This window comes from Marmota monax, unplaced genomic scaffold (assembly GCF_021218885.2).
Source record: "Marmota monax isolate L192 unplaced genomic scaffold, Marmota_monax_Labrador192_F-V1.1 WCK01_AAM20220418_F8-fsc00006, whole genome shotgun sequence".
In the NCBI taxonomy this organism is placed as follows: Eukaryota; Metazoa; Chordata; class Mammalia; order Rodentia; family Sciuridae; genus Marmota; species Marmota monax.
This window is the reverse complement of record NW_026693712.1, coordinates 17449979-17474594: the sequence shown is the minus strand read 5'-3', so window position 1 is coordinate 17474594 and position 24616 is coordinate 17449979. Positions and strand designations below refer to the sequence as shown.

Sequence of the window (24616 nt, the reverse complement as noted above, 5' to 3'; positions counted from 1 at the left end):
TAATTGCATGATTTAGTTATTACATATTCTCCTCAATTTCCAAACTTCTAAAAGTTGGATAAAGACATTGTAGCAATTCATTTCCAAGCAAAAATAACGCATGGTGGCGCTGCAGGCTAATGCTTTAAAAGAAAGAAACGCCAATAAATGCTAGGAACTCTACTTCAGATCCCCAGTTAAAAAAGAAAAGCCCGTAAGCAGAGCCGGACCAGTAAGTCTCCAGAGAATGCTGCTTACCTACCTTTCCAGACAGGTTATCAAGTAAAAGATCGACCAGTATCTCAGTTCCATTGCTCCATAAGGTACTGCTGACCCCTGTTCTTGAAAAGGTGTGTGCAGAAGTAAAGATGGAGTCCGGAAGGGTGCGCAAACAAAGGCAAGTTCTGATTCTCTTTCTCTTATCCGGAGTGGCTCAGGCAGGCTGGGGACTCCGACGCTATTTTGTGATGGAGGAAACTGAGAGCGGCTCTTTTGTGGCTGACCTGGCTAAGGATCTAGAACTAGGAATGGGGGAGCTAGCTGCGCGGGGAGCCCGGGTGGCCTCTGAGGATAACGAACCACGTTTGCAGCTGGATCTGCAGACCGGGAAGTTGATATTAAATGAAAAATTAGACCGGGAGCAGCTTTGCGGCCCCACCGAGCCCTGTGTAATGCATTTCCAAGTGTTACTGAATAAACCTCTGGAGGTATTTCGAGCTGAGCTCCTGGTGGGAGACATAAATGATCATTCTCCTGAGTTTTCTGAAAGAGAAATGATCCTAAAAATCCTAGAGAATAGCCCTCCTGGTACTGTTTTTCCTCTGAAGAAAGCTCAGGACTTGGACGTGGGCAACAACAACGTTCAAAACTACAATATTGGTTCCAACTCTCATTTCCATATTTCCACAATCAAACGGGGAGATGGCCGGAAATACCCGGAGCTGGTGCTGGACAAAGAGCTAGATCACGAGGAGCAGTCTGAGTTCAGATTAACCCTGACAGCGCTGGATGGCGGCTCTCCACCACGATCTGGCACCACTCAGATTCGTGTCCTGGTCTTGGATGTCAATGACAATGCCCCTCAGTTTGAGCAGATACTCTATGAGGTGCAGGTCCCAGAGAACAGCCCTATAGGTTCCCTAGTTGTCAAGGTCTCTGCTAGGGATTTAGATGCTGGAGCAAATGGCCAGATAACATACTCGCTTTTTTATAGTTCTCAAGAGATAGGAAAAACTTTTGAGCTAAATAGCCTTTCAGGAGAAATTCGACTAATTAAAATGCTAGATTTTGAAACCATATCTTCATACGAACTAGATATAGAGGCATCTGATGGGGGAGGACTTTCTGGGAAATGCTCTGTTTCTATCAAAGTGTTGGATGTTAATGACAACTCCCCAGAACTAACTATCTCATCATTTACCAGCCCTATTCCTGAAAATTCCCCTGAGACAGAAGTGGCTCTGTTTAGGACTCGGGACCGAGACTCTGGGGAAAATGGAAGGACGGTTTGCTCCATCCAAGATGATGTTCCATTCACGCTGAAACCTTCAGTCGAGAACTTCTACAGGCTGGTAACAGAAGGAGCTCTAGATAGAGAGACAAGAGCCCAGTATAATATCACTATTACTGTCACTGACTTGGGGACACCAAGGCTGAAAACCGAGCACAGCATAATAATCCTCGTCTCGGATGTTAACGACAATACCCCTGCTTTCACGCAAACGTCATACACGCTGTTGGTGCGTGAGAACAACCAGCCAGCCCTACACATAGGCAGTGTCAGCGCCACAGACAGAGACTCAGGCACCAATGCCCAGATCACCTACTCGCTGCTGCCAAACCAGGACCCGCACCTGCCGCTCGCCTCACTGGTCTCCATCAATGCGGACAATGGGCAGCTGTTCGCATTGAGGGCGTTGGACTTCGAGGCCCTGCAGTCATTCGAGTTCCGAGTGGGCGCCACAGACCAAGGTTCGCCCGCGCTCAGCAGCCAGGCGCTGGTGCGAGTGGTGGTGCTGGACGACAATGACAACTCGCCCTTCGTGCTGTACCCAATGCAGAATGCCTCTGCACCCTGCACGGAGCTGGTGCCCAGGGCGGCAGAGCAGGGCTACCTGGTCACCAAAGTGGTGGCGGTGGATGGAGACTCGGGCCAGAACGCCTGGCTGTCATACCAGCTGCTCAAGGCCACGGAGCCCGGAGTGTTTGGCGTGTGGGCGCACAATGGCGAGGTGCGCACCGCCAGGCTGTTAAGCGAGCGCGACGCGGCCAGGCACAGGCTGGTGGTGCTGGTCAAGGACAATGGCGAGCCTCCGCTGTCTGCCAGCGTCACGCTGCACGTGCTGCTGGTGGATGGCTTCTCCCAGCCCTACCTGCCGCTCCCGGAAGTGGCGCCCGAGCGCGCTCAAGGGGACTCGCTCACTGTCTACTTGGTCATCGCCTTGGCGTCGGTGTCATCGCTCTTCCTCTTCTCTGTGCTGGTGTTCGTGGTGGTGAGGCTGTGCAGAAGGAGTGAGTCGGCGCCGCTGGGTGTGTATTCGGTGCCTGAGGGCCACTTTCCTGGCCACCTGGTGGATGTCAGCGGCACAGGGACCCTGTCTCAGAGCTACCAGTATGAGGTGTGCCTGAAAGGAGATTCTGAGAGTAAGGAGTTCAGATTCTTGAAGCCTATATTCCCCAATATTCTGAGACAGGACTCTGGAAGAAAATTAGAGGATATTCCAACCCTCCAGAATAATTTAGGTATTTGAAATTTCTCTGCTGGTTACATTAATTGTGCCTCTTTTGCTTTTCATTTTCCTTTTAACTTCATAGTGATGTTTAATTCTACTTTTTTTATTTTTTCTAGTAGTCTTTAGAATTGTTATTTTTTATTTTGTTGCCCTGTTTGCTTATAATTATTTTCGGATTTTTCTATTGTGAGTAAATAGTTTATATCAGGAAACTTTCTATTTCTGATTAAAGTTTTATTATTCCCAAAGGATCATATATGAATGTGAACCAGTTCTAATAATTCTAACTCAAAATTTAAAGGTACATTTCCCACTATATGATACTACATGAAAATGTATAATTCCTCTTTTATCATACTTTATTTTAAAATCTGGAAGTCTTTTAGTTTTTATTATTACACAGCTATAACTTTTCAATTACCCTATTTCTATTTGGAATGGTATTGGTTTATGTTCATTAATATCCATTTTCTTCCCAAGCTCCCTGTTTTTATTTTTATTGTCAAATAGGCAGCCATATGGATAATTTCAAATTACTTATTTCAATTTTACTCTTGCAATCACTAGACTTTCACTGTAAAATACATGTCAGTTTGTAAAACACAGCTGTATCACCCATTCTTTCTCATATAGATTAATGCAAAAAGGACATAGGCTCAACTCTAACTGAAGTTATGATCTTGATAAATTACTTAACAGGTGTATTTATATATAGATTGGCCATGTTTAAGGTGTTCTTATAAAGCAAACAGACTCTAGGATCAAGTGATGCATATTTTTGCAATTGTTCCCTACCAGGGCAGTATTAGAGCTCAGATATGAGAAGTCCCCTAAAAGCACATGTGTGAGAAATTGGAACAAGGTTCAGAGGTGGAATGATTAGTTTATGACAGTTGTAGCCTAAATAGTGGATTAAATTACTGATTTAGATTAGGTGGGTAGTAACTGTATGCAGGTAGGGTATAGCTGGAGAAGGTAGGTGCATGCCTTTGGGGTATATAAGAAGTCAGACATTTATGAACTGAGGTCTCTTAAACTGTGTACCAAATAAACTTTCCTTCTTCTATACTGTTCTTGTCAGGTTTTTTGATCACAGTGATGAATAAGCTGACTAAAACAGAAATTAGTACACAGAAGTGGGGTTGTTGCTCAGAATAACCTGACCATGTGGTTCAGAAGTCTTTGGATATGGTTTGTGGTGGGAGGAATTTTGAAAAGGCTATAGATGCAAGCTGGAGAAGCTTTAGAATGGATGATTAATGGATGATTCTGCTGGTAGCTCAGAAAACCAGAATGCTGATAGGACTTCTGGGCAGGAAATACTAGACTTATGAGATTTCAATGGAGGAGAACTGAACTAACAATTGGAGTAGAAGCCATTCATGTTACATTCTGACAAAGAAATTGTCTATATTTTGTCCATGTCTTGAGGCTTTCTGTGAGGCTGAATTTAAAGGTGACATACTAGTTAATCTGGTGAAGGAAATTTCAAGGCAGCACAACATTAGGAGGTTGCATGGATATTGTTGGTGACATTTAGACAAACTTACTGTGATAATCAGGAGTAGAAAGCAGAGCAGAAAGATTTTAAAAACTTGTTTGGTCAAAAAAAGTTTGGCCATAAAAGTATAAGTAAAACTGAGGCTAAGAAATTTGTGGTTGTTAAATACATTAGCAATACTAAAGAGATGTTAAGTACTTTACAAAGAGACCATAGGAAAGAAGATTTAGGGCATCTCTGGAATTGGCAAAACCACACCCATCTCCAGCTCAGGGTGTAAAAGTAAAAATTCCTTTGAGAAGAGACCATTGGGAACCCTGTCTGCATTGCGGGGGCTAGGAAGTTGTTTCACTATGCTTGGCCACCCATGCATTCAGAGGGCGCTGCATCCATGATCCTAGGAGATTTGGCTGCTGCTCAAGATGGTGGCAGCATCAATCATGTAATGCTGGTTCTGCAGGATTGCAGGATAATGGAGTAAGTGGTTTATAGAGGATACCACTGAGATTTCAAAGGAATAACTGGGTGTTTGGGCAAAGTGTAGCGGGGTCAGAGTCCCTGTGGCTGCTTCTAAAAAAAAGTAGTGAATGAAGATGTGATAAGGAAATCAAAACTACAGTGGAGATCCCTGAGATTAAGAGACACTAGTAACATGGAACATCTGCTAAAGAAAGCTGCAGGAATTGAGCAGAGACAAGCCAAGAAAGAGCCTGTGTGGGCTGTAACCAACAAGGCCAAAAGGGCAGAGCTGCACAAGGCCCTTGGAGAAAATGTCATAATGCCATATGCCACAGATGCTGGACATGGAACTTCAGAACTTATTTGCCCAGCTGGATTTCAGTCTTGCCTTGGACCCATCCTTTCTTTCTATGCCCTTGTGGACTAGAAATATTTACTCTGTGCATTATATATTGGATATATGTAACTTGCTTTTGATTTTTACAGGTGTTCATGCTAAGAGTTTTCCTTGAGTCTCAGAGGAGACTTGGACTTGAAATTTTGGGTAATGCTGGAACTGTTAAGACTATGGGGACCTTAAAAATGGACTAAATATATTTTTCATTAAGAGATGGGCATGAGCTTTTAAGGATCAGGGATGAAATGTAATAGTTTAGATTTGGTGTGTCCCCCAAAAGCTCACATGTGAGACAAAGCAAGAAGGTTCAGAGGTGAAATGGTTAGGTTATGAGAGTTATAACCTAATCAGTCAATTAATCCAACTAATGTGGATTGATTGGATTGATAGCTATAGGCAGGTAGGTTGGGAGTGGAGGAGATAGGTCACTAGGGGCTTGCCTTTGGGGTTTATATTTTGTCCCTGGTGAGCAGAGCTTTCTCTGCTTTCTTGTTGTCATGCCCTGATCTGCTTTCCTCCACTATGCTCTTCTGCCATGATATTCTAACTCACCTTTGGCCCAGAACTATGAAGTTGGCTAGCTATAGACTGAAATCTCTAAATCCACGAGCCCCATATTAACTTCTCTAAGTTGTTCTTGTCAGGTCTTTTGGTTACTGTGATAAAAAAATTTTTTTCACTAGAACAGGCAAGAAAATTCTCAAACGAGTCCAGATTCTGGGCACTGAGGAGTTTCTAATGGTACAACATCTCAGTATCTACCTGCCTTTGGATGATTATATTTTTCTGGTTGATGAGGAATTCAGGAAAAAATACATTGTATAATGAAAATGTGTTAACCAAACAAAATTTAATAAAGGATATGTTGATGAAGCAGTTGAATTATTTCAAGAAAACATTTGGAGAAATGATGGTATCCCCCAAACTTGTCTACATCCTAATTCCTTTTTCCTATGAATATTTCTAATTCCTGGTACCTGTGAATATTTTGTGTTACATTGTCAAGTAGAATTAATGTGCAGACAGTATTAAGGTAGATGATCAACTAAACTTAAAATAGAAAGAATACCATAAATAATCTAGGTTTATCTGATTCAACCAATTGTTAGGCATGAAAAACAGAGTTTAATTGTCTATGAGATAAAGAAATTCCACCTAAGCAAAGGAGATTCATCTTCTGCCTCAGTGTTCCAACCTATAATTGCTAACTAACTGCCATACGGACTTTAGACTTGTCTAGCCAAACACATAGTTTGCTCAAATTGTTTCTCTGGTCAAATCTTGATTGGTACAGATTTTAGAACTTGGAATGGGGTGTTGCTATAATAAATAACTAAAAATATGAAAATGACTTTTGAATTGGGCAATGATAGAAAAAGCCTAGATTGCTTTGAGTGGACTATTAGTAGAAATGTTGTGTTAATAACTCTACTAATGAGGATTCAGATGGAATTGAGAATATGGTGGGAAACACATATTGCCTTATATAATATACAATTCATTTTAAGCAGATTTCAGGAATATGCATGGATGTTAAAATTACTGCTAGTAAGAGCTCAAAAATGAGGAAAATGTTACTGTAGACTAGAGGAAAGTGAATATCCTGGCAGGAAACTTAACTGACTTGTGACCTGCAGTTACATGGAAAGAAGAACTCATAAACAATGAACTTGGACAGTTATCTGAGATTTCCAGACAAAATATTGACAGTGCAGCCTGATTTCTTTTTGCTGCTTATAGTAAAATATAAGAAAAATTATAAGAGGAATTAAGATAGTCAGGAATATAGATGGAACTATTTAGGAAAGAACTATGGAAAGAGTCTTTTACCTAATAAACTTAATCCCTGTTACATGTACAGGAGATACACAAGGCTTTTGTGAATGTTATACCAGCAGAGACCTTGCCAGCTTTGATTGACAGGGATTAGTATTCTCTATCTATTTTGAGAGAGACTTGTATGTTTTTCCCCAAACACAGCAAATAACATTGAGGAGAGCTCATTTTACTGTTGTAAAGTCATAGTTAAAATAATTCACATTCAGAAATCAAATCTGGGGAAAACTCTACAGCCTTTTTGCACTTGGAAACATAACAAAAAATAATTAGACTATTGTTTTCATTTCTGTATCAGCAGCCTGGAATTTACTGGAGAAGTTTTACCACAGGCTATGGGCACCCTCTGTGTAATGTGCTCTCAAACATAAATGAGCAGTTCAAGAACTAGGGATATTGATTGATTGGTTGGTTAATTGATTTATTGATTGATAGTGGTGCTGGGATATTGAATCCAGGACCTCAAACATTGCAGGCAATTGCTCTACCGCTGAGATATTTTTCCAACCCCCAAACTATTGTTATTTAAATGATTGTAAATGCTCAAATAGATAGCTCAGGAAATACTTCAACATTGTTTGGACATTATATTTGACATGAAGCAAATCCCAGATACTCAGAAAACTGAGACAGAGAATTGGAAATTCAAGGCCAGCCTGGGCAATTTAGTGAAACTCCATCTCAAATTTTCAATAAATGAAAAAAGGGCTGGGGTTACAGCTCAGTGGTAGAGCACCTTTAGATTAAGCTCCCAGTAAAAAAAATGTTTTGACATGAAATAAAAAAGCATGGGTCTGGGGCTGTAGCTCAGTGGTAGAGCACTCATCTTGCACGGGTGAGGCCCTGGGCTCAATCCTCAGCACCACATAAATAAAACAAAGATATTGTGTCCAACTACAACTAAAAAATAAATATTAAAAAAAACATGAAATCCTTGGACCAAGTTCTGTCTCTTTCTGATTATAAAGTTTTTTATCTGACAGTAGTTAAATTCTGACCTATCACGGGATATCAGAAATCCCTAATTTTGACAGACCCAAATAAGGGAGTTAAAAGATGTTCCTGAGCATAACTTCTTAAAAGGAAATTTTTACTTAACTAGTCTGCCCCCAAATATTTCTCCCCAATGTGTCTCTATCGCTTTCAAATTCCAGAGTCATGTTTGAAAACAATGTGTTCTTCTGCACATCTTTTTCTGCTTTAAACACAACTTTTAGATTTTTATCTTTCATATTTACAGAAAATGTACTAACAAGAAATATCTCTTCCAAACTTAATACCTCTGTATTAAAGTCTAACTTTTCTTGTTTGCCATCAATAGAAACCTAGTTCAAACTAGCTCAAGGGGGGGGGGTAAACAGAATTTATTGAGAGGATATTTGAATATATAATGCACTTTGAGATATGCATGACAATCAAAACTGATTTAAAACAATTAGAAACAGAACTTGAAAAACTGTATTATATCTCCTGTTCTCTTATCTTTTATTCTATCTGCTGGTTTCATTCTCTTTTACTGAAGGCCACCTTCTTCCACATGGGGAAAATGCCCTCCTATAATTTAAAGTTATTTTTATTACTATAAATTATCTCATGCCTTTTCTAGCCCCAAGTTCAAAAATCTTGGTGAACTTGCATGAACTCTAAATTTGGAGCAGGAAATTGGAGGCACGTTTGTGTGTTTGTGTGTGTGTGTTTGTGTGTGTGTGTGTATGTATGTATGTTTATTAATTTGACTGCTCTCATTTGTTTCACATGCTTGTAATTGAGGTAGGAGATAGATGCCCTCCACAGAATAAAGAGAGGCAAATAAATATCTGTGGATGTCAGTATTCACCAACACCAGTCATTTGAAGATAAGAGAATCAGTTTTCTTTTGTAATTCTTGTATTATTTTGTGTGTCCACAAAATTGAAAGAACATTTATTTCACAATTAGAACAACAAATTAGCCCAAATACTTTGAACTGACAGGAATTTGTCTGTGAATTGGTATTCAATGACAATGATAATTCCATATTGATGCTGAATTTCTGTAAATTGCCTGCAGAGGCAAAGCAGACTACCTGGAGTGGTGGTCATTGATGGGGCTTCCTTATAGAATGGGATTAGTAAGGCCTGTAACATATATGTATCTCTTTCAAATCTCCCTTGGAACATTCATTTTTCCTTATACACTTGGCTTTCACATGCTTTTAGTGGATTTGTTTCCTCATGCACCTAGATGTTTCCCCTTAGTAATTTTTCAAAGGAAGAGGTACAATAGAAAAAAGACCCAAACAAGTGGATTTGTTGTTTCTGTTTCTGCCTGCAGTGATTACTTTTGACAGATACTATATATATGGTAAATGTGTTATGATAAAAGGGTGTTAAAAATGTCTGGTGAGTTCTAGCACTTTCATAATTTGGTCACATACCTAGTCTCCCTTATATTTGAAAACTTTCAGAATTTGGTCACATACCTAGTCTCCCTTATGGGCTGAAAACAGCAAATACCATCTCCTCTAGGGATTATAACCAATTTTAAGATAATATTAATTTGAGTACCAAATCAGAGAAAGAAGTTTACTACTAGTACCTTTAGGTTTGGTCTTTTTCTTAATTTTTCCTAACAACATATTTGGATGAATCCTACACTTCTCATACACTGAAATCTTTTAAATTAAATCCAACCAGGCACACTAGTACATGCCTATAGTAGTAGTGGCTCAGGAGGCAGGGGTAGGAGGATTAAAAGTTCAAAGCCAGCCTCAGCAACTTAGGTAGCCCTAAGCAACTTTGCAAGATCCTGTCTCAAAATAAAAAATCTAAAACAATGGGCTAAGTATGTTGTTTAGTGGTTAGGCATTCCAATACCAAAATATTGAAACAAACAAACAAATAAAATAGGCCCATAGATTCAAACATGTTTGTACTACTCCTTTCCTATCTTCACAAAAACTTTAGCTGGAAAGTGTAGAATTCAAATCCATCTCTAAATCATTATTACTTTTGTGTTTCTTACATTGATCTGGAATATCTTGAAAAGAGCATGATTCCAGTCACCAGAAGAATTTAAAAAAATAAATTTTATCATAATACATGAATGGTAATGCATTTAACAATGTTAGAACTCCACAGCTGCACTCAGAGCACTTGTTTGTTGTGTGTGTTTGAGTGTGTGCCTGTATGTGTGTACATGGTGGGGGTGAGGGAGACCAAAGGTGGCTTAGTAGGAAGTAAAGGTGCACTGCATGCAGAAATACAATTGTTTAGTTTTTTCTTCTTTTTCTAGCTTCTCTGGAATCTTAGATTGTTGATTAAAAGCCCCCTACTTTTCTGATATAAAAATTGTTTTTCCATAACTTTTCCACATAAAGAGATTTGTTTCTGTTAATCCCTGAATGAATGTTGGCACCTTTGCAAACTAAAGGAACTTTTCTTTGTGAATTTAATAATCCCAACATTATTGTATCTACAATTTTGGTGGCCCTTTGGCCTTAAAGGAGCAACCCAGAAGAGAAATTATAGAGCAGAAATGGCCCCTTTTTCCTCATTGAGATCAGGAAAAAGTAAAGTTGACAATAAGATCAACCAGGGCTGGGATTAAGGTGACATCAGTAAACCAATATATATAAGTGCAGTGTGGTTTCTCTCTTTGTTTTAAATTTCACTTTTTTGTTCCTTATGGAATTTTGCATTAATTTAGGTTTTTAAAGACTATTACATTAAGTGATATCTAGCTTGACTATTAAGTTTTTGAGTGATCCCTTAAAATTTGTATCTGAAACACTTGTCTTAAACTTGTTCTAGTAATTAGTTGATTTCAAGATGCAAGTTCTATGAGATATCTCCGAGGTACTGATGGAAGTCACAGGTGGAATTTAAACAGGAAATTTTGAAGCATGTTCCTTGATATTCTGAATATGGGATAGCAGGAGCAATGGTGAAGAATGTAAGGGTATAGAACAGAGTTGATGATCTGAAGTCTTGCAATCTAGGACTAGAACTACATGTGTATGGCCATGATTTACTAAATGAATTGTTCACATCTTTTTCTTCTGCATAGCATGCAGCAGTATGAAAAATTTTAGCTATCAGATAAATTCAGTGCACAAATGCATTGAGATTTTTTGCATCTATTTCATCCATTGATTTTGTATATCTATTTTATAAAGAATGTGTCTATGTTTTTTTTCTTTTAATGCCCTGGTCAAGCTTTAGTTTCAGGGATCTACAAGTCTCATAAAATGAGATGGCAATTGTTACTCTTCCCCTATTATATGAAAGATTTTTGTGTCCAGCATTTATTAATTTTCATTATGGATTGGATAGAATTTACTATTGAAGCCATCCATGAATGAACTTTATAGTGTGTGGGAAGATCTTGAATATCAAATTCAATTTTTTACATATGCTACAATTCCAATTTTCTATTTTCTTCTCTGTCAGTAACATGTTTTGCAAAATATTTCCATTCTATGATGTTGAATTTATTGGCAAGGAGTTACTTATAACTCATCCTGTCTATGCATTTAGGGTCTATAGTGATGCCCCTCTTTCATTCAAGATGTTGGTGATATGTTTTTCTTCTTTTGTCTTTATCACTACAGTGATAAAGTGAGAGTACTAATTTATTATTTGAAAACAAACCCTTAACTTTGTTCTTTGCCTGTTGACTTCAGATTTCCATTTCATTGATTTCTACTATTATATTTTACTTTCTTTTATCTTATTTGGTTTTAGTTTTTTATTCTTTTTCTAGCTTCTCTGGAAGCTTAGATTGTTGAATATAAGCCCCCTACTTTTCAAAAGTAAATTAAAATATATACAAATATAAATGAAAAGTGTCAGTTTCTCTATATACATTACTTAAGCTGTGCTTCATGAATTTTCCTATGTTGTGCTTTCATTACTGTTCAGTTTATCTATAGATTGGTTTTCTTCATTGACCCAGAGGTCAAGTACAAGTACATTACTTAATTGCCAAATATGCAAGGATATTATTTTGACACCCAAAATAACTGTTTGTGTCTGAAAAAAACTATATGATTGAAATCCTTTGAAGTTTATTCATTATTTTTTTTAATGGACGAGTTTTCTTGGTGTGATTCCCAAGTATAGAAATGTGTGTTCTGTAACTATTGGGCATGGTGTTTTACAAATATCAATTAAATTAAGTTGATTGATATTGTTATACAAATCTTCTTTATTCTTTTTACTATATGTTCTATAATTACTAGAAAAAAAGTGTCAAATTTTTCAACTGTTTTAAAATTTGTCTATCCTTTCATGTCTACCATATTTTCAACCTCATATATTTTGAAATTCTGATATTAGATGCACATATGAGTAGTATTAATTTATTTTCTGGGTTAATGAATACTCATAATTATGAAATGTTACTTTTAATCTCTAGTTACTCTGTGTCTGATATTAATAGTCATTCCATATTTGTTATGCTTAGGATTTCCAGGATATATGTTTCTTCATTATTGACTTTCAGCCTGTCTTTATACTTAAAGTACCTCTTTTGGTAAATGGAATAGGGTTGAATTTTGCTTTCTTATCCAATGTTGTTATTTTTTATTTCAAAGTGAAAAAGTCAGCCAGGCACAGTGGCACATGCCTGTAATCTGAGCAACTCTAGAGGCTGAGGCAGGAGGATCATGAATTCAAAGCCAGCCTCAGCAATTGGGACACTGTCTCTAAATAAAATACAAAAAAGGACTGGGGACATTGTTCCGTGAATAAGTGCCTCTGGATTCAATTCCTGGTACCAAAAAAATATTGAAAAGTTGTTTTGATTTACATATAATTATTTGTTGTATCTACTTCATTTTTTATTCATACTCTGTTTTCATTCATTTGTTCCTAATTTCCTGTTTTCTTTTGGCTTTATTATGTGTGTTTTGGTATTTCATCTTATATCCTTAATTGACTTGTTAGTTATAACATTATCAGGGGTGTTTCTTCTAAGGATAACAAAACAGTCATTTCTTATCACACTTTACCTTAAATTAGTATTATGCTGCTTCACTTAAAATCTGAAATGGTTCCAATTTTGTAATTCTCATCTTTATTTCTTTGGCACAGATCAGCACAAGATGTAGAAGAGATATTTGGGAATTCATGTGGAGAAAACTGCCTTGTATAAGCAAATTGGATAGTATCTCAAAAAGATCTTAATATTTATAGTATAAAAATATTTCAAAATGGGGAGAAACATAATGAGATTAATCAGTGTTGAATAGCCTGCAGCCCAATTCCAAATCTAAATGTACACTAGAGAACTCATGCTGGAGAGGAATTACATAAAATCAGAAAATGTGAGAAAGAATTCACTGATTGTTAAGTTATATATGGGATCACATGCTGGACACAAATCCTATCGATGTAAGAAATATAGGGTATCTTTCAAATGTCTCTTGTATCTTGGGTCTCATATAAAATTCACATTGGGGTAGAATACTCTGAGTCTGCAAAATGTAAGAAAGCCGATATTTTTTCTTCATTCATTTCTGTACAGGTAACAACTCATGGTGAAGATAAGCCTCATGAATATAAGAAATGTGAAGAATTCTTCCATTTTCTTTGATGCCTGTGAAAACTCCCAATGAACCTAAAAATTGTGGGAAAATCTTCATTGACCTTTATCCTTTAGGGCACATGTGAGAACTCATATTGGATTTATATTCTATGAATATAAAACATGAGAAAGTTTTTATACTTCACTTTCCTAATGTACACATTAGAACTACCATTGGAAAGAAGACATATGAATAAAACTAATGTGGGAAAGTCTTCAGCTATTCCTTGATATGAAAAAGAGCCCTATACATACAAGAAATGTAGGGACATCTACAGTTTCACTTCATCCTTTAATAAGTACATGAGTACTAAAACTGGAGAAAAATCCTCTGATTACAAAAAATGTGACAAATCCCTCATTTCTGCTTATACAAAGCTTATACTGCACATCGCCTTTTGAAGGGAACCACTGCAATTGTTAATTTTAGATGTCAGCTTGCCTGGATTAAGGGCTGTGTAGAAAGAGAGTAATCATTACTTCTCAGTATGTCTGTGAAGGTTTTTCTGGAAAAGTTTGATATTTGAATCAGTGGACTGAGTAAGGAAGATCCACACTCACCCAATAAGAATAGGCACCAGCCTTTTTTTTGGGGGGGAGGGGGTAACCAATAGAAGAAAAAGGCACAGGAAAGGACCTCTGTGTCTTCTGAAGTTGGGAAGTCAGTATATTCTCATACGCTGGAAGGTCAGAACTCCAGGTTCCTCAACCTTTAGACTCCCAGACTTTCCCAAATAGTATCTCATGTCATCAAGTCATTGGACTTGAACAAAGCTTTGCCACCAGCTTAGCTGATATTCCAGCTTGCAGATGGCCATTGTGGGACATCATGGCCTCCATAATTATGTGAGTTCATTCCTTTTCTCCCTACATCTTTCTCTCTCATTTGTTTCTATATGTTTCTCTGGAGAAGCATGATTAATACATTCTTCAGTTGCTCCTCATTCCTCTTATAATGCATGAAGAGAAATTCTATTAATATAAGGAGTATAGGAAAATACCAACTTGTATCTTGTTCTTTCAAAGGCATTTGAAAATTCACATTAGAGAAAAGCCATAGAAATGTAAGAAATGTCATACAGTATAATTACTAACACTTCAGTGTGCATGTGAGAACACATACTGAAGAGAAAATATACAGATATAAAATTGTAGGTAAGACTTCAAGTCTTTCCCATTGCTTAGTCAGCAAGTGAGAACTCATACTGGGAGATATTCTAAAGAGCATGGAAAATCCTTTAGTTTTCACTCATATTTTCATAGGCATGTGAAAACACACAATGGAATGAACCCCAATAAATATAATCAATGTGGGAAAGCCTTCAAATGGCTTTCATATTTATGCATGAGGAAATTTATTCTGGAAGAGAAATATTTAAACTGAAAGTATAGAATTGTTTGCCATTCTTCAAGTAGACCCCTAGCTCATAGTTTATCATTTTTATTTGCTAATAAAAACCTCTACAGTAATGACCATTGCTCCCAGTACCCTTTCAGCTATATCACACAACATTTGACATACATTATGGTTCACTAATATAAATGATTAATTTCAATTATGAAGTTCAATTGGATGTATGGCTAAATTAAAACTTATTTCAATTTGCAAATAAAAGTTTTTGAAATTACTTTTATTATTGTTTTTAATTAATTTCCATTATGCTCAATTCATGTGATCATATTATAATTGACTATGATACTTATTGGAGTTTTTCCTGGCCTACTATGGCCGAATTTATGTTTCCCTACTTCCCTTCTTCCTTGATAAGAAGAAGTGAGAGGAGCTAAGCAACTTGGAATTTTTCAGGTTATTGGAATTTACTAAGGAGAGATGTATCTTTAGCATTATCATAGCCAGTGTAGTATACAACTTACTGTGTTGGTCAATTGGTGTTGATAGAAATTTTGAAATGTGTAGTTATCAAAAAGGGCAGTTTCAATCTGACAGTCAAGTATCCTTTTGTATTCTGCTACAAGTTGGACACAACATTTCACACTTAAAAGAGAGAACTTGTAATCATGAGAATGAATAATGGTACCTCTGGCTTGTGTTATATGAAGTTTAGAACTATATTTTCCAGAATCCTCTTTGTTTGGTCCAGGTTGCAGCTGGACCAAAAAGGAACCTCCGATTTGGAATGCAGAAATGAAGAAGAAATAAATCTGCAAGACATACTGAATAATTGCAAGAGTTAAGACAATGAAGTCTCTACACAACTATCAATAAGCAAATTGAAAATCAAACCTGAGTATTATACTATAAGACAAAGAGGAAATAATAACTTTTGTATTATATGCCCATGGAATTTTTTAAACAGATACAGCATTTTTTTGTATCTTTATTTTATTTATTCATTTTTATGTGGTGTGGGAGATTGAACCTAGTGCCTCACACATGCTAGGCAAGTGCTGTACCACCGAGCCACAACCCCAGCCTTACTCATGGCATTTATGGACTGGCTTTAATCATACATTTGGTACATTTTTGCTGATAAAGTTCTTATAATGTGGCTACCAGAAAATCCTTTAAACTGGTGCCTGTGGTTTTTTGATCCAACCCATAATTTTGAAAGCATTCTTGGTTTCTTGCAAAAATAAGAGATCACAAAAGTACTATATTTATTTTGCTGATCCAGTTATTCATTGGACTACACTTACATAGTTCCCTGGTTTATTTTCATTAAATAAATAGATGTTAGATGCCACGTCCGGCCAAGGGAGCCGAGTCCGGCGAGGGACGGCGAGGTTAAAAGACACACAGGACACCAAGGTTCTTCATCCAGGAGTCAATAATCTTTATTGCTAACACACCTTTTTTTATACCCCAAGCAGCAGAAGTGGAAAACTACCCAAAAGCAGGAGGGAGGGGGGAGAAATTTAGTTTCAACATCTATTATTGTCAGGTACCGAAACCTCCCTTAACAATAAGTCCATCAGACCAGAAAAGGTCAAGGCATTCCCGTGGGATACATATGTCTCAGACGGATAAGCAGGAACAGAAAAACCGCAAGTTCGCCATGGCCTTGTGAGCTGGCCACACTGGCATGCAGAACAAACTAGTGGAGGTAGGGCTCCAGGGGCCAGGGTGGACCTGCTGCCAACAGTTAGAGAACAAAATCCTGGTACCAGATGCTACACATCAGACTAGTTTTATGATTCTTTAGATAAGTTCTAAAGAAATTTGTTAAACAAATGTAGTCAATATATATTTTAAAGTTGTGTGTTTGTATTAATCTTTCACCATGTTCTGATATATTATAATGTATATACTTAATAAAGAAATACCTCTTTCAAATTACAATTTAATTAACATTTTTCATTGAAAATGTTAATGAAAACTAACTTAATTATTCAACTAGTGGTTAAAAAATATATTAAAATTAAGCCCATGAAAAACTGCTTAGCATAACTATACATTCCTGATGGAGCAGCAAATATTTAAAATTATCATTCATTTTTGTGATATCTTCTGAGTATACCTTGCAAATGATATATGATATATCAACAAGGAGACATAGAGGATATTGTTGATTATATAAAAATTAAAATTTTAGCCAGGTGCATTGGCACATGCCTGTAATCCCTGTGGCCCAGCAGGCTGAGACAGGAGGATCTAGAGTTCAAAGCCAGCCTCAGCAACAGTGAGAGGAGCTAAGCAACTCAGTGAGACCCTGTCTCTAAATAAACTACAAAATAAGGCTGGAGATGTGGCTCAGTGGTTGAGTGCCCTGAGTTCAATACCCAGTACCCCAAAAATATTTTTTAATTTTTGAAAAATAATTTAAAATTTGTCTTTATGTATACTTTAATGCAATCTTAAATTTAACTTTATTTTAAAGTTCTTAGAATTTTAGTTCACTATTCATATTTATGTAACATGTATCTGCTATTAGCTCTTACTAGTTATCAGTGTTTAGGTAATGGAGGATAAAAGAAGTTAGCTGTACCAGACCATATTATAAGTGGAAAACATAAGTAATTTGTTGTCTAAAGTCATGTTTAAGGATTTCATTAATCCATAACCAGTCCCACTCATAAGAACTTAGTACATTAGTTCTTGCTAGGCAAATCCTTTCATTATCTTACAGCATATAAGAATGGATAATCTCGTCAGGCATGGTGGTACATGTCTGTAATCTCTGGCTTGGGAGGCTGAGGAAGGAGGATTGCAAGTTCAAAGCGAGCCCCAGAAGTTTAATAAGACCCTCAGCTACTTGGAAAATCCTGTCTCTAAATAAAATATTAAAAAGGGCTGAGGATTTGTCTCAGTGAAGTGCCCTTGGGTTCAATACCCAGTACCAAAACAAAATGGATAATCTAGTAATATTATTAGAATATTTTCATTGTGTGTTTGTATTAATCTTTCACCATAAATACCAGTTGAATTCAAGTTTATAGCCCCAAAAGAGTGAATAAATGCATGTATTAAGACACACCTTTAAATTAACCCAATTTTCCTCTAAACTTAGAAGTTGTTTTTTTCTGTGTGGATCCTTAAAATTGTCTTTATATTTTTGACTCTGTTTTTCTGTCATCTAAATATTTTCTTATTAATTTTAACACACCATGATGTACTGTGGTAAACTAAGTTCCTATTATTGTATTTCTAAACATTAAAACATGTTTTAAGAATAACAGTATATTTTTTAAATTTTTTTCTTAGTTGTAGTTGGACACAATACCTTAATTTATTTATTTTATTTATTTTTTAGAAGTAGTTGGACACAATACCTTTATTTTATTTATTTTTATGTGATGCTGATGATTGAACAAAGCAACTGGCATGTGCGAAGCTAGTGTTCCACCACCGAGCCACAACCCCAGCCCTAAGAATAACAATATATATTAACTACAATATTTTTTGCTATTTTTCCACATGATTTTATGAGTGAATAAAACCAAAGTTTTGCATAGGTGGAAGATAGATGAAAATTGCATGCTGACTGTATTCTTTTACATTTTGGGTTCAAATATTTAAATAGGGCTGAAGGTATATAGGTCTAGCCCACCTGTTATTATATATTTAAGCAGTACAATTACCTGGAAAAGAAAGATGTCTTAATTTTCCTTCAAGATGTCATTTGGGATGATAACTAGTATTTAGATATAAAACTTTTAAGGGTTAAGACTTTTTTTGGCAGCCTATGGATCCCTTTATAGAATGTTTTAAAGTAAATATCACAAAATGTATATGATTACAAAATAAATTACTTCAAAATATAATTGTCAAAACATTTCAAAACAAAATAATAATAATATGTGTTAGAGTCTGTAAACAAGTCAAAATAACACCTGGCATTTAGCCAGGGGAATGTTAGAGTTCGTAAACAAGTCTGGATGGTGCCTGGCAAAATGCCAGAGGGAGTGGTTTGAGAAGTAACAAAAGTGAGCCATTAAGTGTAGAGATTCCTTATTGGTTGACTGATGTATCTAGTTTATGCTAATTAGATAAGCTCTATGGAATGTATAAATACTGCTCCTGTCCTGCAATAAACGGCTCCCACTCCTGCTGTATCAACGTACACAAGTTATTCGTCACCCCCCGGTTATTTTGCTGCAGCCGGACTGCGGCAGATGGTGGCCCGTTACGGGGAGCCCCGGGACACTCGGGGGTAAGTGACGAAAAAAAGCTGCCCGTCCATAGATAGGACGGGAGCAAATCTGCTCGATCCCTAGGCAGATAGGGCGAGAGGAAAAATGGCCATTTCAAGAAAATGGAGAAGATTGATACAGTATGTTTGTGTCTTGTTTTGTCTCAGTGTATTGTATTGTCTTTGTGATGAAAATATGGAAGGGGTGAGAAGTAAATTACTAAGGGAAGAAGGCACCCCAGTGGAACCAAGAATAGTTAGGGCATGTGTTGATAAGAGCCCAGGAACTCTAGTCAGAAAGAAAAAGAAAGTTCAGAAGAAGAAGGATTATCAGGAAAAAAGTTGCAGCAAAAGGCTATTACTAAATACTTTTCGTTACCTGAGGGTGCGTGAAGCGGAGAGGCGACTGCTGAGTGTGCAAGCCGGTCACAGCGCAACAAGGATTTTCCAAGAGGCGGCAGCGACTGGCCCTTCCCTGCCTCCTGGCCGGGGAGCTGGCTCTTCCACTGCCACGAGCCCAAATCTAGACCTGACTTGGAGGCACAGTCTCGCAGGCTCTTGCTCCCTGTGCCCAGTAGCAGTTTGAGTCCGGGACACTCCCCAGGGCCATCTGGGGCTGCCCAGGCACTACAGCCAGCAGAAGACGCTACTGGTGTCCCTGATGTTTGGTCATTTTCAATGCCAATAACTAAGCTACAATGGTTCTCCCACACCTGGAAGCTGATAAGTAATGAGCACTATTAATGCTTATTTCAAATGCAAAAAAAAACCTTGAGATAATGTACTAAATTGTTCAGAAGGTTGTTTTCTTAGTAGAATACTACAGGATTTTCTTTAGCCATCCGGAGTTCCTGCCTTCGTCCCAGTGCCAATAAAGACCAAAGTGGAAGAATTCCCAGTGTTGCTGAGAACCGGACTAAGATTTCAGCTGAGAAACGGACGAAACTTCGGATCAAGCTAGTTGCCTGCAGAACTTACCTGGACTGTGATTTAAGCTAGCTGCCTGCAGAACTTACCTGGTCTGTGATTTAAGCTAGCTGCCTGCAGAACTTACCTGGACTGTGATTTACCGGGACTGTGAGTTAATCTATTGAGACACTGCTTTACCTGGACTGAGACAACAAACTGTAATCTATAACAAATTGCAATTCGGTATCTTTGCTAACAGTGTCATTGCTGGTATAATTTTTCCAAGGGCTTCTTGCATGGAGCCATCAATTGGCTTGGTATTGTGACATTTTGTATCCTCCCCTTCTGCTTGTAGCAGATTATTTATGGTGTTTGTGTAAAAACCACTATGGTTGTTATTTAAATTAAACAAAAGGGGGAAATGTTAGAGTCTGTAAACAAGTCAAAATAACACCTGGCATTTAGCCAGGGGAATGTTAGAGTTCGTAAACAAGTCTGGATGGTGCCTGGCAAAATGCCAGAGGGAGTGGTTTGAGAAGTAACAAAAGTGAGCCATTAAGTGTAGAGATTCCTTATTGGTTGACTGATGTATCTAGTTTATGCTAATTAGATAAGCTCTATGGAATGTATAAATACTGCTCCTGTCTTGCAATAAACGGCTCCTACTCCTGCTGTATCAACGTACACAAGTTCTTCGTCACCCCCCCAGTTATTTTGCTGCAGCCGGACTGCGGCAAATATGATAATAATATAATAATATGTGCTCCTTGGTAATACACTGAATAATATAATATGGGAATAATGAGTTAATTTTTGTTTCAAATATAGTTGCTTATCTTGAATAAAAATAATTAATTCTAGGAAGACATTGACTAAAATCTTTATACATTGCTTAGCAAGTAATTTTTTGACAGAGACTATGGAAATATCATAGAGGCCTCATAAAATAAAAGCAATCTGACTTCACTCTTTGGTGGTTGAATGACTACTGAGTGTAAAATTGCCCAATGGCTGATCAGTTGGGAATTTTCCCAAACGGCATTTAACCTGTAAAACTTTAGAAATTCTCTACTGTAAACCGAACAAGTCTTTGTGGCATCATAGAAAGGCAACAGGGGGAGAAAGAAGTGAGGTTTGGCAATAGAAGACTATCAGTAGGGGCTGGTGTTGTGGCTCAGTGGTAGAGCACTTGCCTAGAATGTGTGAGGCACTGAGTTTGATTCTGAATAGCACATATAAATAAAATAAAGGTATATTGATGATTAAAAAAAGAAAACTATCAATAGTCCATAAATGTAGCAGAAATAAAATTGAACTTTGAGGTAGGTCAAAGGCTGTAGGTAGGTTCAGTAACATCTGCTACAGTTCATCTCCTACCACTCAATCACTTGTGCCACATATTAAATCCACTCTATCATTGATGTTTCAAGGTAGCAAACAACCACAAAATTTGTTAAAGATTAAAATTAGATGGTTTTTGCTGGGAATGATGGTGCATGCCTGTAATCCCAATGGCTCAGGGGGCTGAGGCAGGAGAACCATGAGTTCAAAGCCAGCCTCAGAAATTGCAAGGCACTAAGTAACTCTGTAAGCCCTGTCTCTAAATATAGAAAATAGGGCTGGGGATGTGGCTCAGTAGTTGAGTGCTCCTCAGTTCAATTCCCAGTACCAAAATAAATAAAGGGTTTTCCAAGACCTAGTGCTACTGCTACTCCCAATCTACTATTGTCTCCCTAATCTACTATGTAATTTAGAGTCCCCTTATTCATGGCAAGCACTTCTATTGATCTAGATTTCTTGTTTGATAGTATGATGTCAACCTTCATTCATGAGAGTTCTGAGCTTCTGGCACCTTACTTTTATTAGATTATAGTTGCTGCAATTGCCTATGGACAGTTAGCAACATGCAGAAAAACACCAGGAGACAACCAGTCTCCTGAGTTCCAGATATGTTCCTCCCAGCCTTCAGATAAAACAATGACCCAGTTCCTCAAGGAAAAAAAAAGTCTACTCAGATTGTCAGGTAGCGAACAGATTGTCCACCTAAAATAAATACTTACTGAAGATAAGTCTCCAGCAAGCTAAGTAGCTACTATTGCTTACCACAGCAAAATGGTGAGCTAAAAACTTAGGATTCTTAAATTCTCAAGTCAGGACATAGTCTGAAGACTAAATACTTTTATGATTTCTCTAATAGATTATCTTTTATCCTGGAGATAACTATAGTACTGGCATAGATAAAAATAAGACACAAGTCTGCTTCTTAAGGCTAATAAATAATTGCTAACATTGACTTCATAACCACTGCATATTTTATGAAAACACTAAAGCACTGATTGAGAAATTATTAGAATTGGAATGGGGACAGCTAGGTGAATTCAGATATAACCTGCTATCCCCAAAGTAATTGGGCTTTTTCCTAGCAAAAAACAAACTATATTTTTCAATGAAACTCTCCTACCTTTCATAATGTTCAGAATGACCTCAACTGAGATAATTTCATTGCATAAGGTTGACAATTTCCTTTATGTCTGTCATCTACCAACTCTCATGGCCTCTAGACCTATAGTTAGAGAAATATCCTCAGATGTTCAAGAGGGGCAGCAAAAGCAAGGCACTAAGCAACTAATCAAATCTATCCCAATTTAGAAGACATGCATACTAAAGTAATTGCAACTTAATGTCATAAAAATTTTAGGAATATGTTTAAGAATAAGTTGCTAGTCTACCAGATTAGAAAGGGAAGAACAAAGGTTTAGATTGGACTGAATCTGGTTGGATATATTTTCCAGGGATTATGAATTCAGTATTCAAGCTTTGACAACATTAATTCTAAAAGTTCTCTTAGTCAGCTGAGATAAACCTGCATCCAATGGCTGTGAAAATTAAATGAGATTAGCATGCTATTAATTATATTAACAGAGTCATAGGCCAGAGACCTGACTCTGAGGATCACCCCAAACCAGCCACTCACCCCAAAATCCACATGGAAAAGTAATGATGAAAATCAAGAAAGAAAATTTAACCATTATGTCCATGCTGGGTAGATGAGGAGATGAGTGTTTCCAACCCTGTCTTTGGAGGTGCTGACATGTGCTCCCAGACTGTATAGAGAGAATCAGAAATATGCACAGTCAAGCAGCCTGGAAAAATGGTGAAGGAGAAACACAAGGGATTCCTGTCCCAGAGACTGTGATTCTGCCCATTAGCAGGGATAGCGGATTTTTAAAGAGGTGATATGAGAGGACACCCCATTTGGTCAGGGAATATCCATCACTGGGGAAAAGCTATTCTTGCTATAATAGTATCCATCAAACTAATATGCCTGGGGAGATTGGCAAAATAAATGACTGCACTCAGAAAAGAAAAAGAAACTAAGGCCAACTGGTGTTTGTAAGCAGTCTCTTCAAAGGAATCTTCAAGTAAGCCTAAAGAAAAGATGGAAAGGGCCTCCTTCACTACATATCAATATGCCTAGTATAAGAAAGAGGACAAAAAGGAGCCTCTGGGTACAACTGACAGTGGGGGACTCACTTAAAATTGATGGCATCATGATAATGGTGAGGCAGACAGGTCAGGCTCAAAAAGATCCTGTGCTCCAACCCCATGAATGCAACCTGGGGGTTTTTGCATATGCCAGATTGTCTTATCTCTCTCCTGGGATAAAATATTTTTGTGTAAATTACATGCACAGATAAAATTCATAAGGACTGTTTGAGAATATGAATTTAAGAAAGGATCCAAAACTAGGAAAGATAAAAAGACAGTTATAGATATAGAAATATATTTTAGTATGGAAATTAGAAGTTAAAAGAAGTGTTTCTGGATGAAAAAGTATTTTGTCTGACAAAGTAATATTTTGGGGCTAAAGTCCAAGATGAAAGAGGTCAAAACTAAGGATGTAAAGAAGTTGTGAATATCTAAGTAAGTCATAGAAGGTTTGTGGAAGGTAATTCTCAAAAGTTTGTGTTTGTGATTGAGTTGGCTATAATTAGCACAGTGAAAGTTAATTGAACATTAATATACTGATATGAATCAAAGTCTGAAACATTGATCTGCTCCTATCAAGATAATTTTCTTGTGTTTATTAGGTTTTATTACTTGGGGAAACTGTCTTTAAAAAAATGGGGATTAGGGCTCAGCGGTGGAGCACTCACCTAGCATGTGCAAGTCCCCAGGTTTGATCCTCAGCACCATATAAAAATAAATAAATAAAATAAAGGTATTGTGTTAAACTACAACTAAAAAATAAATATTTTTTTTAAAAATTGGGGATTATACCTCATTTAAAAAGTATTAAATAATTACTTTGTAGCTGGCTAAATAAGCAATAGTTACTTACATTATAACAATGTAATTGACACCTTAAATACATGTGACTATGTATATGTATGCATCTGAGAACTATATCTGTCTAAGCCTTGTCTAAGTGTTATATAAAAGTTTATAAAATGAAAGTTTATCAGCAAGATAAACAATAAGTTATCCCTTTTATACATTGTATCTGACATAGAAGGGCCACACTGTCATTTTAAGACCTGTCTTGTATCTCTTTGCTTTTTGGGGGGAGGGTACCAGGGATTGAACTCAGGGGCACTCAACCACTGAGCCACATCCCCAGCCCTATTTTGTATTTTATTTAGAG

General features: G+C 37.2%; 1 protein-coding gene across 1 annotated transcript; it reads left to right on the top strand.

Annotated features, from left to right (window-relative positions):
- Positions 1 to 12: 12 nt before the first annotated feature.
- Positions 13 to 20647, top strand: LOC124103629 (protocadherin beta-15-like). Its single transcript, XM_046460337.2, has 2 exons — positions 13 to 2721; positions 13412 to 20647. The coding sequence occupies exons 1-2, from the start codon at positions 348 to 350 to the stop codon at positions 13426 to 13428; spliced, it is 2391 nt and encodes a 796-aa protein (XP_046316293.1). The 5' UTR covers positions 13 to 347; the 3' UTR covers positions 13429 to 20647.
- The last annotated feature ends 3969 nt before the right edge of the window (positions 20648 to 24616 follow it).